The sequence below is a fragment of the Harpia harpyja genome, chromosome 9 (assembly GCF_026419915.1).
Source record: "Harpia harpyja isolate bHarHar1 chromosome 9, bHarHar1 primary haplotype, whole genome shotgun sequence".
NCBI lineage: Eukaryota > Metazoa > Chordata > Aves > Accipitriformes > Accipitridae > Harpia > Harpia harpyja.
The window spans coordinates 41150367-41166803 of record NC_068948.1 but is presented as its reverse complement, the minus strand read 5'-3'; the positions used below and the strand labels follow the sequence as shown (position 1 = coordinate 41166803).

General features: G+C 41.1%; 1 protein-coding gene across 4 annotated transcripts in view; it reads right to left on the bottom strand.

Annotated features, from left to right (window-relative positions):
* Positions 1-2004: 2004 nt before the first annotated feature.
* CLTCL1 (clathrin heavy chain like 1) overlaps positions 2005-16437 on the bottom strand; it is a 37279-nt gene continuing 22846 nt past the window's right edge. The window contains exons 18-34 of one of the 4 annotated variants that reach the window (XM_052795579.1): positions 14600-14722; positions 14035-14180; positions 13462-13645; positions 12712-12904; positions 12075-12232; positions 11810-11974; positions 11350-11457; positions 10823-10990; positions 10595-10744; positions 9636-9767; positions 9181-9291; positions 8436-8606; positions 7405-7626; positions 6662-6682; positions 4331-4410; positions 3862-3950; positions 2005-3337 (exon numbers count right to left, since the gene is read on the bottom strand). In XM_052795579.1, the coding sequence (XP_052651539.1) occupies positions 3222-3337; positions 3862-3950; positions 4331-4410; positions 6662-6682; positions 7405-7626; positions 8436-8606; positions 9181-9291; positions 9636-9767; positions 10595-10744; positions 10823-10990; positions 11350-11457; positions 11810-11974; positions 12075-12232; positions 12712-12904; positions 13462-13645; positions 14035-14180; positions 14600-14722 (2337 nt within the window). In that variant the 3' untranslated portion in view covers positions 2005-3221. The remainder of the gene's footprint in view (positions 3338-3861; positions 3951-4330; positions 4411-6661; positions 6683-7404; positions 7627-8435; positions 8607-9180; positions 9292-9635; positions 9768-10594; positions 10745-10822; positions 10991-11349; positions 11458-11809; positions 11975-12074; positions 12233-12711; positions 12905-13461; positions 13646-14034; positions 14181-14599; positions 14723-16437) is intronic. The other 3 variants (XM_052795576.1, XM_052795578.1, XM_052795577.1) reach the window with 3 other exon arrangements.

Sequence of the window (16437 nt, the reverse complement as noted above, 5' to 3'; positions counted from 1 at the left end):
TTCCTCCCGAGTTTATGGGGCTGGCTCATCTGGCCCAACAGAGCAGACAGCAGCAGCCTCCACCAGAATTCTGCTTCTAACAGCAAGTTTGTTAGACGTTCTTCCTCCCCTTTCACTTGGTGTTTATACCAGGAGAAACCAGTAACCCTTAAAGATGCAAGGGAGCAAAGGATAGTGTAAGGAGCTCAAGTGCTAGCACAGAGTTAGCAGCTGAATGCAGGTCAGAATTTTATGCCAAGACGAGCACTTGTCCTTGCAGTCATTTGTGGAGAGATCAAGTTTCCACCTAGCACACAAGACATTAAAGCAGCTGGACAGCAATGCTTGTCAATTGCTTGTCATCTCTGATGCCAGATGTGTAGTTGCCTCGTTTCCCAGATTGGGGAAAATTCCCCTAAGGTCTGACAAATAGCAAGAGCTATTACAGAATGAAATGCATACTCGGTTTCTCACAGGAAAAGCGTAAGTCGGTAAAAGCCAGTATGTAGTAAGTTCAAGCAAGTTACTATTTGACAGTATCATAAGCCCAGAACGCTGCAGCCTCCAGATGCTGCACTCTGCAGCATATTCTGCACGCACAGATCATTTTACATGATAGCACTAGCCCCATCTCACTGAAGTGGTGGGAATTAGCGAGAAGCTTAGTTTTAAAGGAGGTTTTCTGCAAAATGATCTTATCCAAGTTTTCAAAAATTTGGATGGACGCTACAACTTCATAAACTGGATTAAATCCTCCACTTAACCCACTAAAAGAGGGGTTATTTCCTGCAGAGAATTACTTAACTGTTAAAGACACAGTGAAGTACTCTGGTATGCAAGAGTTTGTTCCACATTTTAGGTACAGCTGCACCGTAACGGCACAGAGTATATGTTTTTGGATGCATTTTAGAATGCAAGATCACAAAATTTATGAAAGCCATTATACTTAGCAAGAGAGCGACTAAAGCAAGACTATTCATCAGAGCTGGCAGCTTTGCTTTCCTTGAGAACTCAGTCATTCCTGTAATTAGATTTCTAGACTGAAGCTATTAAGGATGCCCAGGCTAGCTCAATTCTCTACAGGTCATGAGCTGTTCTAGTACCTAATCTAGCAGTTTACTGTGTATTCCACCATCAGCTTGTACTTGTTGCTATAAAGTCATAGTAAATTTTTAAGTTGAGAGGAAGTAAACTCATACAGTCACACTAATCCTAGAGCTGGTCTTCAGTTCCAGCTGACTTACCCAAATTCCTTTCAACCCACAAAGAACTGGTTATGAAATAGAAGTACCCTTTGTCTGGAAAATAGTGTGCTACCTGGCTAATTCCTGCTAGGAATAAGTCTGGACAGAGTGCAGATTTGCTTGAACTCATTAGCTGCTCAGTATTTCAAGCTGAGCCATTGAGTGCTAATCAGTACAAAACTGAGATTAGTATGTTACATCAACACTTGGAGCATTCTGGCCTGTATCAGGAAGGTTGACACCGCATCTCTTTGCCATTGCTATCACAGTGCACTGCCTAAGGGAGACAATCTACTAGTTAGAATTGTGCCAAAGCATAGTCTGCTGTTAGTGATTTCACAATGCTGGCAGTCTCTACTGGTTGGCATTTAAAGATGCTTTGCCCTGTTCAAGTAGAATTCAGTATGAAAAGGTGTAGCTTGCCACTACCACTGCTGTATTAATGTGTTTTAGTGGAGAAGACACTAACTGCAGCATCACCCTCAGCACAGGACAGAAGCTTTTCCAGTCCTGTGAATGAAGTCATATAAGCATGTGACTGCCTCCTGCAGCATGACCTCCACACGTGACAACATGTGCTGATGTGTCCAGTGAAGAGACCACAACTCCCTTTTAAGTTAATTACTAAGCCAGCCATGTTAGGTACTTTGGCACAAGTTTCTCTTTTCCTGCCTGGCAGCCTTAGTTGTCAGATTAAGAAACCTGATGCTATTAGTGGTAGTGTATTACTACTAACCAGTCCCCACCCCCCAAGATATTAAGACTAGAACCACACAGTGGATACTGCAGTTTTACATTTATAGTTGGACTTTTATAATATTCAAGATTAGCACAAGATTCATAACCATAAATTATACATTGTTATCTAAGTACATAAAACGTTAATGATACATGTATTTGAAGTGGCACAAAGTAATAATACATCCCTGTTGGCATTCTCAAAGAAAGAGGTGGGTGATGGACACGCTGTTGATACTACTGCAGCATAGCAGAACTGAGTCACTGCACCCTGTTAGTTCAGGTGGTGCTGACTCTGCCCACCAGACAGGGTCAGAACATGGTGTGGCAGGAAGCCAATGCCAGAATCAGTTAAAGGTGCAAATAAAAAGTCAGGATTATGGCCCTCCCTACTGCCTCAATATTTTAGCAGTGTGTGCCGTCCCCCTCCCCAACCCTGACACTGTGCTCTTGCATCTCTAGTACTTTGGCAGCCCATGCACACTCCTATGTTCACTTGCCACACATAGCTGAGGTTTCCTTTAGTACCATTTAACGTCAGTAACATGCTCTCTTCTTGTTAAACAAAAAGGATCTGGGAAGTGTTTGCTCTCTGGCATGAGAAGATTTATTTTCTTCAAGTCTCAGATCTACTCCAGAAAATATAGAACAGACTGCAACAGCATTGAACCCCAACAGCATTATTGTCCAGAAAAGGAAACTTTCCCAATATTCCTCTAAACATTCAGAGCACGAATATTAGAAAGCCCATTTTCTTTTGCATGTAAGACTGCAAATAAAATGGGGTAGTCAGATGTACACAAGCTTTCAACAATTCATTATTAACGAGATGCTTCACTGAATTGTTAACAACCCTGCTACTTCAGTAGCTTCAGCTAAAGCTTTAACAACTTGGTGCCAGGCAATTTCCCAGCTGCCTTCAATGGGCTTTGCAAAAGAAAGAAAAATATGCTCTCTTCCCCCTGGCCTCAAGCAGTTATTGCTATATGAGTTAGTGAAATAGTGCCTTAACTTCAGACAAGAGTCTCACAATGTCATTAACAAAAGCTGCCTTTCAGAGGTTGAAATGTAACCGGACAATAATCAATAAATAACAGTAACAGGCATCCCGTTGAAGTCTCCTCACTGAGCTGGGCAGCAAGTGTGTTCAGCCAACAGAAGGTCATCTGTGCCCTTAGGACCATTGTACACTTCTTGGAGAAGTTAAAAAGGGACGGGAAGGAAGAGAACAGAGACAGTGAAGGTCTGTCAGAGAGCTAGTTACATATTGAAACCATAAACAGGCGGCTGGGTGAATCCTGGTGCTGTGTATCCATATGGGAAGTTTGCCTGGGGAGGTACTGCACTGGGGCCTGCTGTTAACATCAACTGCTGGCCTAGAAAAGCATGAGAAAAAAAAAAAGAAGGTTAGTTTAAGAACCTCAGCTTCCCTAACGCTAGCTGTACTATGGGACAGCATTATGAGGCTTTAGCTAAAAATCAGCCACTGTGCAAGCATACACTAGCAAGTCACACTATTACTCAACATGCACCACAGAGTGGGCACAGAGGCCATCTGCTCTTGCTACCAGAAAGCTACAAAAGCAAGGCAGGACTTGGAAGGAAGATGAGTATCAGCTGATCTTGAGGGCAGGATAAACATGGCTTGTTTTGAAGAGACCATACTGAAAGCCAAACAAACCGATACTATTTAACCCATGCATGGTAAGGACTGAAAAGTAAAGCAGTTCAAGCAAATAGTTAGGTCTGTTAGGTCTCACAGTCTGGAGAGTGCTGCAGAAGGCCTGAACATACCTTGACAGATTTGTCTTCATCACTAGGAGCACACATGCCTCATGCATATGTTAAATTCAGGTTAACATTTACATCAGACAGTGAACCAGTCACATCCTTCCCTTACCAGCCACTTCTAGGTGCTTGTTAGCAGAATGCCTCTTCAGAAGGGCTTCTAAAATAGCAGCACACTTGAGGACTGCCATGTTTTTTTGGCTGCACATGTCTTAAAATGGGTGAGCTAGGAAGTCAGTCTGCCTTTCTACTTGGAAAAGCAGAAAGCAGACACACTCCTCTTAGACAGGAATAACAGGAGGAATTTGCGTGCTCTGTAAGTTATTCCTGGGGTTGTGCACACCTTGGTATCCCCTGTCCTGTTACCATACTGAAAGACTATTCCTAAGCTAGAGTTCTGAGCCATGTAAGAGGAGCAATACTTTAGCTGAAGTACTTCAAGACTGAGATGTCACTTCAACAACCTATGCAGTTCATCGAGCAGAGAGAACCATTTTACTGCTGGAGGTAGTCATTTAAGTTACCTCCACAAAGAGAAATCAGAGTGACAATAGGTAATCAATTAAAACCAAGTCTTTCACCTACCAAATACTATTGGAGTGGGTTCAGTTACTTGTTCCTCTTCTTTTCTTAGGCTTTCAGAAGCATCAAGTTTATCCACCTACATTGAAGTGAACAGGAGATGTATGAAGGCTGTGTCTAGGAATTGCACCATCGTGTGAGGCTTTTCATGCCTGGTACCTTAGCTATCAAGTGTTCCTTTTATTAGTCCAAGTTGGAGACAACAAAAGTCTGCATGTTCCCAGCAAGCTATGTGGTAGACCTGCCCTCCCAATTGCTTTAAGTTTATTGCAATAAACAATAGCTGTCAAATGCAGCTGAGATCATCATTACCTTCAAGTGAAACGCTTTTTGGGGCCCTATTCTAGTCACTGTTAACTCTGTGACCCAGAAAACAAGCCCCTCATATTGCAGTTCCAAGCATCATCTCAAATGGGCCTAATCTACACTTACCTATTAACCTGCAATCCCTCTCCCCTTCAACAAGAGCACCCAGGTATTTGCAAATATTCCAGACCCATGAAGTTTGATCTTATCTAGGACTACAGCCTAACCTGGGCTGCAGAGTACTGGTTTACCATATTAGTATTCACATAGACTCTTCTAAAGGAAACTCTAGAACCATCATGGAAAGTGGTCTAGTATTATCAGCTTTATACAGATCCCAGTGCTGTGCCAAATAAAGCTCTGTTCATGCTAAACACATTTGTGAAAGTGCTACAGTAATGCAGGAGCCCTGAACACAACTTTGAATTGGGAGTGGTGGGAGTAATCCAAGAAGGCAACAGTAGCTTCCTTCTCTCAGGTTTAACAAGTTGTATCTTCCATAAGAGAACCATTGAAATTGAAGACTGCAAGGCATAAAAATCACACAGCTTCACATCCAGATACAGGCAGTACTAACATAGCCCAATGCTGTATTTCAGCTGCTCCTCATCCTCCTTTCCCACTGCAAGTATCATATCTGGTCTGAGAAGTGATGCAAGAAGGATCTCTATTATACTTTAGAGATGTTATCTAGATCTGGTGTTTAACAGTTTCCTGGGCTTTTTGAAGTCTGCAACTCAAAAACTTCAGTGGCAGTAGGTCTTTAACTGGTTCACTTATAGCTATCAGCCTAACAGCTCTTCAGGGTAACACTAAATATTGGTGCTACAAATGCTATCCATATTACTATGGATCAAAGCAATTGAGAGCTACCAGTTTCAAACTAGTTGTATGGCTCTACTTACAACCTGAAATTCCCACTCTCTCAGATTAGACTTTTCTCTTTAGTGCCCCTAAAGCATTAAGGAACTTTTTACAGAAGTGCAGTTACTCCCTCTGTTGGAGAACAGCAAGCATGGCCAGAGCTGACATCCTGAAGAAGGGACAAGAGCAGCTCTCCAGGAAAGCCTAAACATCTGTCTGCTTTGCTGCCTAGAAGTGAAGTTGTTCAAAAGGTTTCCAAATGAGTGTCATCATACTTTGTGTGCCTGGCCCCTTCTGGGCCATAGGGTATTCTGTGCTTTAACACCTTCTTATGCATAAAAGAAAGAAAAATTCTAGAAGACGTACACACCCCACTGATAAACTAGTCTATTCTTTTGTACTTTTGAAGTTAGTTACGTGACAATTTTAGACATACCACATTTATAAAGCCCATTCTCTAATTCCATGTTTTGCAGTTAATTCAACAGACTAAATTAGTTCCACTGTAAACCACTTTCACCATGCAGATTTTCCTTCTGGCAAGTTATCCCGTATTTAGTACATGTGATTACTTGTAAATCCAACCAGCAGTTTAAAACCCATTATTTTAGACCTAAGCCTCACATGGAAGAGTTCAGGTGAACTTGTGTGGCAAGTTTCTCCTCAGTGGAATACGAGGAGGAAGAAGTGTTTAAGATCTGTGCAAGTACTTTCATCATACTAACAGGCAAAAAGTTTACAGAAGCTTTATGCTACTATTCAAACTCACCATGCCTGAAAGATTGCACACTTCAGTAATTTACAGCATAACAAGCAATTTGCACTTAGAACACATCCTGTTACACAGCAGCTGCTTTTGTTTACTTATGAACAATATCCTCCCTGCCACAAGATATCTGTAATATAGCGAACAGGAGCCCAAACACTCAAGTCCTCCTCAATCGCTTGCTTCCACTTCCCATGAAGAGGAACAGAGTCTGGTTGGATTTTCAAGTTGCTTGTGAATAGTTAACCTTTTAGCATTAGCAAGTGAACAGAAAATGAGTTAGAGCTAAATTACACTGCTCTTCTGGCAGAAGCTACAGCTAGATTCCTGTAAACGAAACCTAGGATATCGAGGGACACAAATGAACACAAAGAGTTTGAAATCAGAGTGTCACCTTATAGAACAGCCCATCAACCTGCAAGAAAATTCAGAGGGGAATACTTAACATGACTTGATTAGAAGCAACCAGAAGCAGTCACTTTTAGATTACTCATTTTAATGAAGTTCTTTACTGTGATGTCCTACGCAACCCTAGAGCCTTCTAAGAAATGATCTTAGCTTACTATCTTAGAGCTGTTTCAAGACAAGCATTTCAGAACCATACATGATCAGAATCTCTCTTCTCTCTGAATTGAGGACTAGCTATTGGTATCAGTATTGTACAGTCACACTACACATTGGAAGTTCTGTTTTCCATTTTTAAAAAAAAAAAAAAGATCTTCAGCAGTCTACTCCTATGGCTGATGTAGGAATAGCATGTACTATTAGTTACTCAAAAGCTATGTTCTCCATAACAAGAAAACAGAGTACTTTTACAGCTACATGAAGTAAGAAGTGATACAGGTTGTCCTCACCAAGTTTTCAGTTTCATCAACTATGGAGCTGCTCTGAAAAGCACATAGTTGCTTATGCCCACTGTTAAAAGCAAAAATTTAACTAGACCTCTTTCAAGTCCCAAGCCATCTATTTATAAGTTTTGCTAGCTAGCCTAAAGTTATCAAACCCACAGAACTTCACAGAAGACTTAGTCTATGAGGAACAACAATATTCCAAATACATGCAAAGAGCTCTGGTTTGCATAATGCTAATCATCCAGCAGACTAGAAGTCTTAACTTTGTAGCCTATGCAATACTCACTTTGGTAAGGTACTCTCTCATCACTTGGATGAAATAAGGCATTGCAAAGTCCATGATGTTATGCCTCCATGCCAACTCAAGGACTACATCTGGGTGCAGCAAGTCATAACATGTGAAAAGGCAGGCTGCAAAGCACTCCTGCTTGCCTTCTTCCAGGAACCACTGAAGCAATTTCTCAGCTAGCTCTGCATCTTTGGACTCTGCAGCATACTGCATAGCATCCTACAGAAAAGAACAACAGTTAAGCTTGACCCTTGCCTGTCAGCATCTTGCTTTACACCTTATGCGCATGTTACTGGTAGCTAGATAAGCCAGGTATTTGGCGTACCATGAAGTTAGTCTTTAACACCACACCAGGCATGTTCTGTAGGAGCCAAGCTACAGTACATACACTCAGTTAAGTCCTCTTATTTTGAAGCAACCCAGATACTTGTATGAACACTATCCAACAGGCTTTCCTTAGTATTTGAAGTGACCTGATGAGATTTTTGCTTATTTTTGTAGCAGAGAGGATAAACAGTCTTTCTGGTATCCCACCTACCTCAACATTAACTATTAAGGATTATCCAGAGCAGAAGAGATTATTGCATCAACTGCTTGCTATGTGGCAAGACAGAAAACTATTTGCCAGCTCTCCTACACAGTAGGAAAAACTGGCCCATGTGAACTCACTACAGGCTTGAAGACTATACCACTGTAATCATGTTTCATCTGTACTCTTATAAAGGCCTAAGTCTTCAGTTCTATGGAAGACATTCCATACTGATACAGAAAACTGTACAGATGCCATTGATTGATATAGATAGATCTCTGAGTACAGGAGAACATTATGAAATTAGATTTAAGATGTGAATTTGAAATTGCAAACACTTCTGCTCTGAGAGTCTTTCCTTAAACTTCCAAGTGAAGGGCTAAGACTAATTAGAAATCCAAATTTGAAACTAACAACACACATTCAGTATCTAGGAGATCTATGCTTCACAGCTCATACTTCTTTTTGACAGTTAGGGAGACAAGCTGCATTAACTCACCTTATACAGACGGTCTTTCTTGCATAGCTCCACACTCTGTTTCCAGCGGTTGTTACCCTTATACAAGTATGCCGCAATACGCCTAAATTCAATTAGTTCGTGCTTTTCCAGACGCTGAGCCAATGTTATGTTATCAAAGTTGTCATAGGCATCAATGGAAGCTCTCAAACCCTGTTTGAGAGAGAGATGTTACACATGCTTCCAGATGGTAGTAGGGCAAGAACTACAGTAGAGAAGCATCTAAGCATGGTGCACAAATGTTTATGTTCTGCCAGCTGGATGTTGGTACTATGGCTACAGCTTACCCTGCTTATTTCATGCATCTCTCCAAAAGATGATTTTTAATAAAGCAAGATGCAAACTTGGTCATACTGATTTTACTTGACAGAACATAAAAGCTAGTTACCTTTAGAAGACAAAGCATGTCTTCCAAATAGCAACCAGTGGGGCCAGAAGCAAATCTGTTTACAGAAGTGTTGCCCAGTAGAGTACACACCTGATATTGACCTTTGTGAAGTCTGTTCTGAGAAAAACAACTGTGGCATCTGTTATGTTTGCAAATCACAATGTCTCCAGACTCCTGCCCACAAAGGGTCTGATTCCACCCCCCACCACTGCATTGAAAAATGTATCTTCTACTCAAGGAAATTACTCTGTGTCACCTGAGGAACAACCAAACTATGGCTTCTTTTTGTTGGAGAAAGAAGCATCCCTCAGGCCTAGCAATCTATTTTGTGGGGCTCACCTGGTAATCTTCCTCCTCTGTTAAAAGGTTGTTTAGAGCTTCATTAACTCCTTTGTTGTTGTGGTTCTGGACTGAACGCAGATAAGGCTTTACTAGAAGTAGCTGATTAACCTGGAATTAAGACATTTCCAATACAAGATTAAGTATACCAATTCTGACACTTCATAGTCCTGAAACAGGTTCCTACTTGTTATTGCAAGAGTTTGTGCTTACTGTCAGGACCCTTCAGACAAAGCATCTTGTTTCGCCAGAAGTAAAATAAAACGGCTTCCTAGGCCAGCTATGCTAACTCTTCCAGTGTTTCCCATATCAAGCCAGAATTGGGCTGCTTCTCAGTCCTTTATACTGGAGGCAAAGCTACTTGACAGATACCAACCCTTTTTTCCAGCCAGAGACTGGAGTGTTTTACCCTGAGCAAGAAGATTTCTTGTTCATCTACCATCTCCCAAATTCACCTTTGAGAAAAAATTGACTGTCCTGGTGTGATCCAGTCGTGGAGATAATACAAGCAGGAGATCGTTGATCAGCAGAGGTTTGTAGTCCAAGTAGAACTGCAAGGCTTTGTAGTACAGCTCCACATTAGCCACCTGCATGGTTAGACACTAGTTAGTAGTTCAAACACAAGTAAGCCTAAGGTGCTTAGCTCAGACCACTTAACTCAGCACAAAGTTTATCTGACAAATAAAAGCTGAAGTTTCCTTCTAGAGGTCAGAAGTGTTACACTTACATGCAGAATTCTTGCTCAATCTTATGACTGCTTCTTGTGCCATCTGCTTCCAGACAGTGAACTCACAAGCTACTGGGGTAGTACAAACCAATTCTAACCCATCCACAGTTAAGACATACTGGCACAGGTAGCCCACTACAGTTAATGTGACCATTTGTTGAACTCCTGAAGCCAGTAAAGGCTGTAGCCTTAACCAGTCTAAGTTGTTGCCTTGAAACCCATAAGACCAACAAGAATGCGTTCAGTCTCAAATCTTGTCTAAACTATTCATCAATTCACTATTCTCTACTGTATTCATGGGACTGCCCACCCCAATTCTGACACTGAAACAGCTGAAAACATTTGCAGAGATCTTTCAAGAACAGTTACAGCCTCAGACTAAAGACAGCAGTCAGCTCAAAGGTATTAAGGAGGTTACGCCTCTTGCTTGTGACCTATGATCCTGAGCAGTCTCTGAAAACATTCTGTGCTAGCTGCTGCCACTCAACAGAATGTGCTGCACAGCAGAAAACAGAGTATAAGATTAGATTAATTCTTCTGCTAAAATGATTGGAGGTTCTTTTAAGTACAGCAGGAAAACTGAGTAGCAGCTTAAGCAAACTCATTTTCTAAACAGCAATTCTGTTGTACATTTTTGCCTCTGTTCTGAAAGAAACTTTCAATGCTTTCAGTTAACTAGTTACTTACCTTAGCAATTATGTCTTTAAACTGCCCTTCTTTCCAGGCATCAGTGGGATGGTTCATCATAGTAATTATTGCATTGTCATACTCCTCATACTTGTCATAGAGGAATACAAGTTCTGCCCAGAGATGAGCCTGTTCTGCAGCTCTGAGCACCTGATAAAACAAAAAAATCAGTTTGATTCACTGACAGCTTCCCACCTGCACTTGCAGTGTAGCTACCCTACTGCATACCTTTGGAATATTAACTCTAGACCAGAAGAGCTCCAGATGTTCCCTCATTTTCTGAGGCTTGAATTTGGAGTATAAGATGGCAAGTTCAGTAAACATTCCCATGTGAGCACGCTCTAGGCCCAAAGCAGCTTCCAAAAGGGCAATCAGTTCTTCAAAGTAGCCACGATCCTGGATATTAGGAAAATAAGGATTAATTGCAAATTCATGACCAACTGGCACTTTAAAGCTTGCTAAAATGCATATTTACTTCAATTCAATATGCTTTGATTTTCTCTCCAAATGAGAGTGCTTAGATTTGCAAGACATGATTCCAGTGAGGTAACAGAATTGTAAAGAAGGGACAGTGAAAACTATCATCCTTCCATTTACTACAGAAAAAAAATACATGCAGCTATTGGGAAGTGGAGATGGAGGAAGAATAAATTTAAGATCAGCCCCACACAGTATGAGGTTTTGTCTGTGACCACTTCACTAGCAGATACAAGTGTGCTGTCTAAAGTCTTCTAGGATATTAACAGTGATCTAACCTGATAGTAACTGATCAGCTCTTCAAGTTCATCAGCATGGATGACTATGTGTAAGCCACAGATCTGTGCCAAGCGGAATTCTTTTCCATCCACACAGGCGAAGCATACCTGTAATGAGAGTTGGCAAATAGTCAGTCAACAAGAGAATACTGCAATGCTTCATCTCCTTATATTAAAGGGAAAGCTAATTAGCAAAGCTTTACCAAATTTGAGGCTTACGTACAGTTCCAAATAGGTATTTCCATAATGCTAGTTCTAGAATTAACATCTCTACCATTCATTTTACACTGTTTTGAAATTAAGCTTTGTTATCTTGGACAAGAGGACAGCTTATAAATCTACAGACATACTCTGTAGCCAGAAACAGTTAAGCAAGCTACTATCAGAGCTAAAGCAACATGCTCAGAAGCAACAGTACAGCACATTCTGCAGACCATTAATAAACATGTGTTTAAGTTACCTCTTTCCAAGTCCTTGTGCTGTTGGCTTTGCGGCCACTGTCCACTGCTGCCTGATACTCTCCAAGGTGCACCAAGGTAGATGCCAGGCGAGCAAAGTTAGATACATTGTTATAGAGTAGTTTTGCTGCTTCATACATCCCCTCTTCATAACAGCGATCACCAACCTGGATTAGGAGTCCCAAGGTAAACAAGGATAACAGCAAAAATCAGAAGTCAGCTAAGCAGCAGGTCATTCACACACGGGAACTGTGGATCAAGACATACCTGTTGTATATGGGCATTATTAGGGCCACTAATAAACTCCTCCAGTTCTGACAGACGATTAGTTTTAGCCAAAGCAAAAATAAGTTCTGTCTCTACATAAGACTCTCTAGCCTTCTTCCTGGCCATCTGTAAGAACTTGACTAGGTCCTCCCAGTTATCTTGGAGAGAAGAGATAAGATCCTTTGTTTAGTCATTCTGTATTGCCCACCTTAGGAACAGTCTTCACTAGTAGTCTCAAGGATCTCCTCCACCATGATACTAAGCCATCTGCATTTGAGTTAAGGAAGTCCCTGCTAAACACCACATCACCTTCATGTAAGGCTGAACTTCTTGCAACTATTATAGAATCCAGTTGGCAAGCAATTCTGCCACATACAGCTAAATAAATACATTATACTTGGCTATACTTGAAATGGTAACAGTCCAAATAATCTCCACAGGAAGGTCTATCTTTGGTGTAGCGACACAGACAAGCTTGTTGACAGGAATCCCACTAAACATTGATTCATCCATTCCACATACTGACTGCTCCCATTTCCTCTGAAACAGAATTCATAAGAATCCCTGCTGCTCAACGTAGATGCAATAACCTAGCTCATATCCAAACAATCTTAAGTTTGAGGATGCTTTGCCTTACCGTTTCTATTAGCTGCTTGAACAACCTCCATGTAGGCAGAAGGATCATCTGCCTTTATATAGGAGTCAATGGCTTCTTTCACCAAGTCCTTCTGGAGCTGTGCTCTAGCTAGCTGGCTCCATACTGCTGGTTCGTTACATCTCTCTGCAAATTCGTAAGCACGGTCTAAGTTGCCGATGTGCTCAATCAGCACCTGTTTGAAATTGAAATTGCAAATTAAAAATCAAAGCTTTGTAACATTGTCCTTTCTAACAGAACTCTTTCTTCAAGTGTCCTGTGTAAGCAATATGAAGCTAACTGCTTTTAGAACAGCCATTTCTGTCCAATGCAGCAGAGGTAGTCAGAATAAGACTCTTGTTGCTAATGTTTCTCCTCTGCCTTACAGAAGTCAATAACGCTGGCCTACAGACAATGCCTAGTAGCATTTGCTCCTCCTGCACCTTTCAAGTAGGAGTCTCCAAAGTAGCCACTCTGAATCAAATTCAGTGCACACACCCCAAGTGTACAGTGCAACATCCCAACATTTTGATTGCTCTGACCAGACCAGTCTCTGAAGTCATTATTTTGACTTTGTTTTGCTATTCTTTGCACATAATCCCACTTCTCCCTGCAACTTGGTATCATATGGGAACTCTACTCAAGTCTCAATGATTTAAGTGACAATCACCCCTTGAGAATCAATGTAACAGTACACTCCCCATTCTCTTCATTACTAGCATTCTACACCTTCACACAGGAACCACACCTCACCTGAATTGCTGAAGTATTAACATCAAATTTTCTGAATATAGCAAATGCTTCTTCATATAGCTCATTACTGATGGCAATGTTTGCGATATCTGGGGCATCATAGTTATCCAGCCGATTGATGTATTCCATCACACGAGTGCGGTCAGCCTTAATGGCAGTCAGGATCAGCAGATTCTGGAGATTCCTTTGGTTAACAGAAGGCATAGGCTATAAGCAGTGCACGGTAACACCTGCTTAAGTGACATATATTGTACATGCAAAAAAATACACCCACTTGCTGTCACTAGCAACAACCTCTCATCCCCAGATTGAGAAGCACTGATATTTGCCTTCCAAAAAGAAAAAGCTTATCAATATCAGTGTTCTCTTAACACATCACTGCGAACTGCATAGTGTGAACTAGCTCTGTTCTTAAAGCACAGAGCACTTCAAATTTTGCTTTTTCACCTCATTCTACACATTTAAGAGTGCTTAGGTCCTGCAACCAAGAGACCCACAAATAACTTTGGTCACTTCACAACCTAAACAAAGGCACTGAATAGGCTAAACTTGTGGACAAAGCTCTCCTCTTACCTGTGTTCACTGAACACAGAATTATCCAAGACAATTTTTTCCAATAACTCAATCAATTCATTAGGCAGGTCAGCTGTCATGAAAGCTTTCACAGTTACAGAAACTTCCTCTGGATCCTGTGTCTCTGATAAAGCTGTTTGGACAACCTGGATTTGAAGGCAGGAGAGTATTAAGTGTTTTCCCCAAATGAGATAATTGCCAACATATTCCAGTGAACTACAAATTAAGGCTTCAGAATTTTGAGAGTATTTTGTCATAAACAGCAGGAAAGAGCTACTTCTATACAGGACATAGCTATTAAAAGTCACACCTTCGGTCTGCGTACGGAGCAAATTCACTAAAGGTAGGTCAATTCACAGGACAGAAATGATGTCTTACTGGTAACTAGATTTTCTGACCACGAAGGTCAGAATTAATACCTGCCACTCAACTCTTAGAAATTTCTATATGGTTGAGATGGGGCCTCAAGGGACCTTGTGGGGAAAACAGCTACTTTAATACTCCGTAATGTTTCCGAGACATCCTGAGGTCTCCTCATACTGAAAATTTAGCCTTTGTGCTGTACCTGGTCAATAAGCTGCCGCCTGAACGGGTTGTTTTCTTCCAGAACATTTGCCCAGAGCTCAGGGTCCTTCCTGCGCACCAGATAGCGAGCCTCACTCTTAAACAGCGAGTTCTCATTGCAGACCTGAAGAAGTTACAAGTATTAGCATTAATATCAAGGGTCAGTACCACAAGACAGGTTTAGCTAGCTATGAATCAGACAGTCTAGAAGACTGACTAGAACTAATTGCTGACCAATGCTAAATGCCACAGACAAGTTCTTACCCAACCTCTGATCGGGAAGTCTCATGGAGAAGGTCTCCAGCAGAATTTCTATAGCTTCTCTTGGTTTTGCCCGACACACAAATACTGTGACAGTGGCTTCACAGTAACTATTTGCTTCTGTTTGAAGTGAAGACCTGCAGAAGCCTGAAGAACTTAAGTTTTAAATCTAGAAAGGGAGCCACTTGCCTGGGCAGTGTTAAGGAGTGAACTGAGGAACGGTGCTGGTGTTTAAAGCTAGAAATAGGTTACAGATTCGGTGTCATTAGCTTTACACTAGAAGTGTGCAGAGTAGCTTGGATTCCCCTGTTAAAATGTTAAGGGTATAGAATAAATGTGAAATCTCCAATAAAAGTACAGCAAGGAAGAGTTATGAGTTATGATCCTATTAGTACCACTAGCTTCAATTTCAAACTACAAGAGTAGAAACCTGAAGGTGTATTCCATCTTCTACCAACAGGTCATGCTTTGTTAGTATCCACATTAGCTCTTGGAATCTCAAGTACTTTGCTGTAAACAAATTAGTAGTCACACAATTTTGCTTTATATTGTACATCTATTAGTTGCAGGAGTTGAGCCCTCTTCTAGGAGGCAACAAGGTCTCAAGAATAATTCTTACATGAGGAAGATCTTTTCTCCACAACCAGAAACACCTGCTCAGAACATCAGTTCAAGGAAGAAACTGTTACTGGCAGGGGTTTTTTTTATGGTTAGCCAGAATGTTAAAGCTTATCCTAGTAAAGTCAACAGCTCGGACCCACCTTCATACCCTGAAATAAAGAGTGCCAAATATAGCCAGATTTTTTTTTTTAAACAGCTATAGGGGAGGTATTACTTCAAAAATAGCTGCTTCAGTCTGGAAAGTCATCCACTTTCAACAGGAAGCCTAGATTATACCACTGTTTTAACACTCACAGGGTATGCCTCACCAGGGAACAGCGTTTACTTCCTTTCAAACAGGGCAAAACAAGCTAGTTCTTAGCCCTACACAGCTGACATTCTTTGCATATACTAGTGCTGAAGTGCAGGTGGAAGGAGAATGTTTTCTTTCTCAGCAGCCACAAGCACTACAATCTGGCATTAAACTCTGGTGTTCAGTGTGAAATTAGGATGTGTTTGGAGAACCCTGGGAATTTCACTTGCCCTTGAACTTCCAAGGGAGGTTCTAGGAATCAACAAGCTTAAGATAGGAGAGGAATGCTATCGGAGTAAGTCCTTGCAGTTTGACTGTCAACATTTATTTTCCTCATTTCTAGTTACGCATTGAAGCAACTCTCAGGGTCAACAACAATAAAGGACAGTTACAAGCCCCATTCTACTTTCAGGAAAGCTTTTCTTCCTACTGTAGAGTCAAGCTAGATGAAAGCCTGTCCCTTCTGCTGATCAAGTGCTCAAGGCTCAAAAAAAAAAAATCATATTAACAAAGGTTTAACAGTAGGCATATTCATTAGCTGAGCCCAAGAAAGAGTTTAATTTTGAGAAGAATCAGCAGATGAAAAACATGAATGGTACCCTAAAGTTGCAGAGTTATATAATTTTAGTTTCAACATATAGCATAAGAGTTCTTCTCATCAGCAT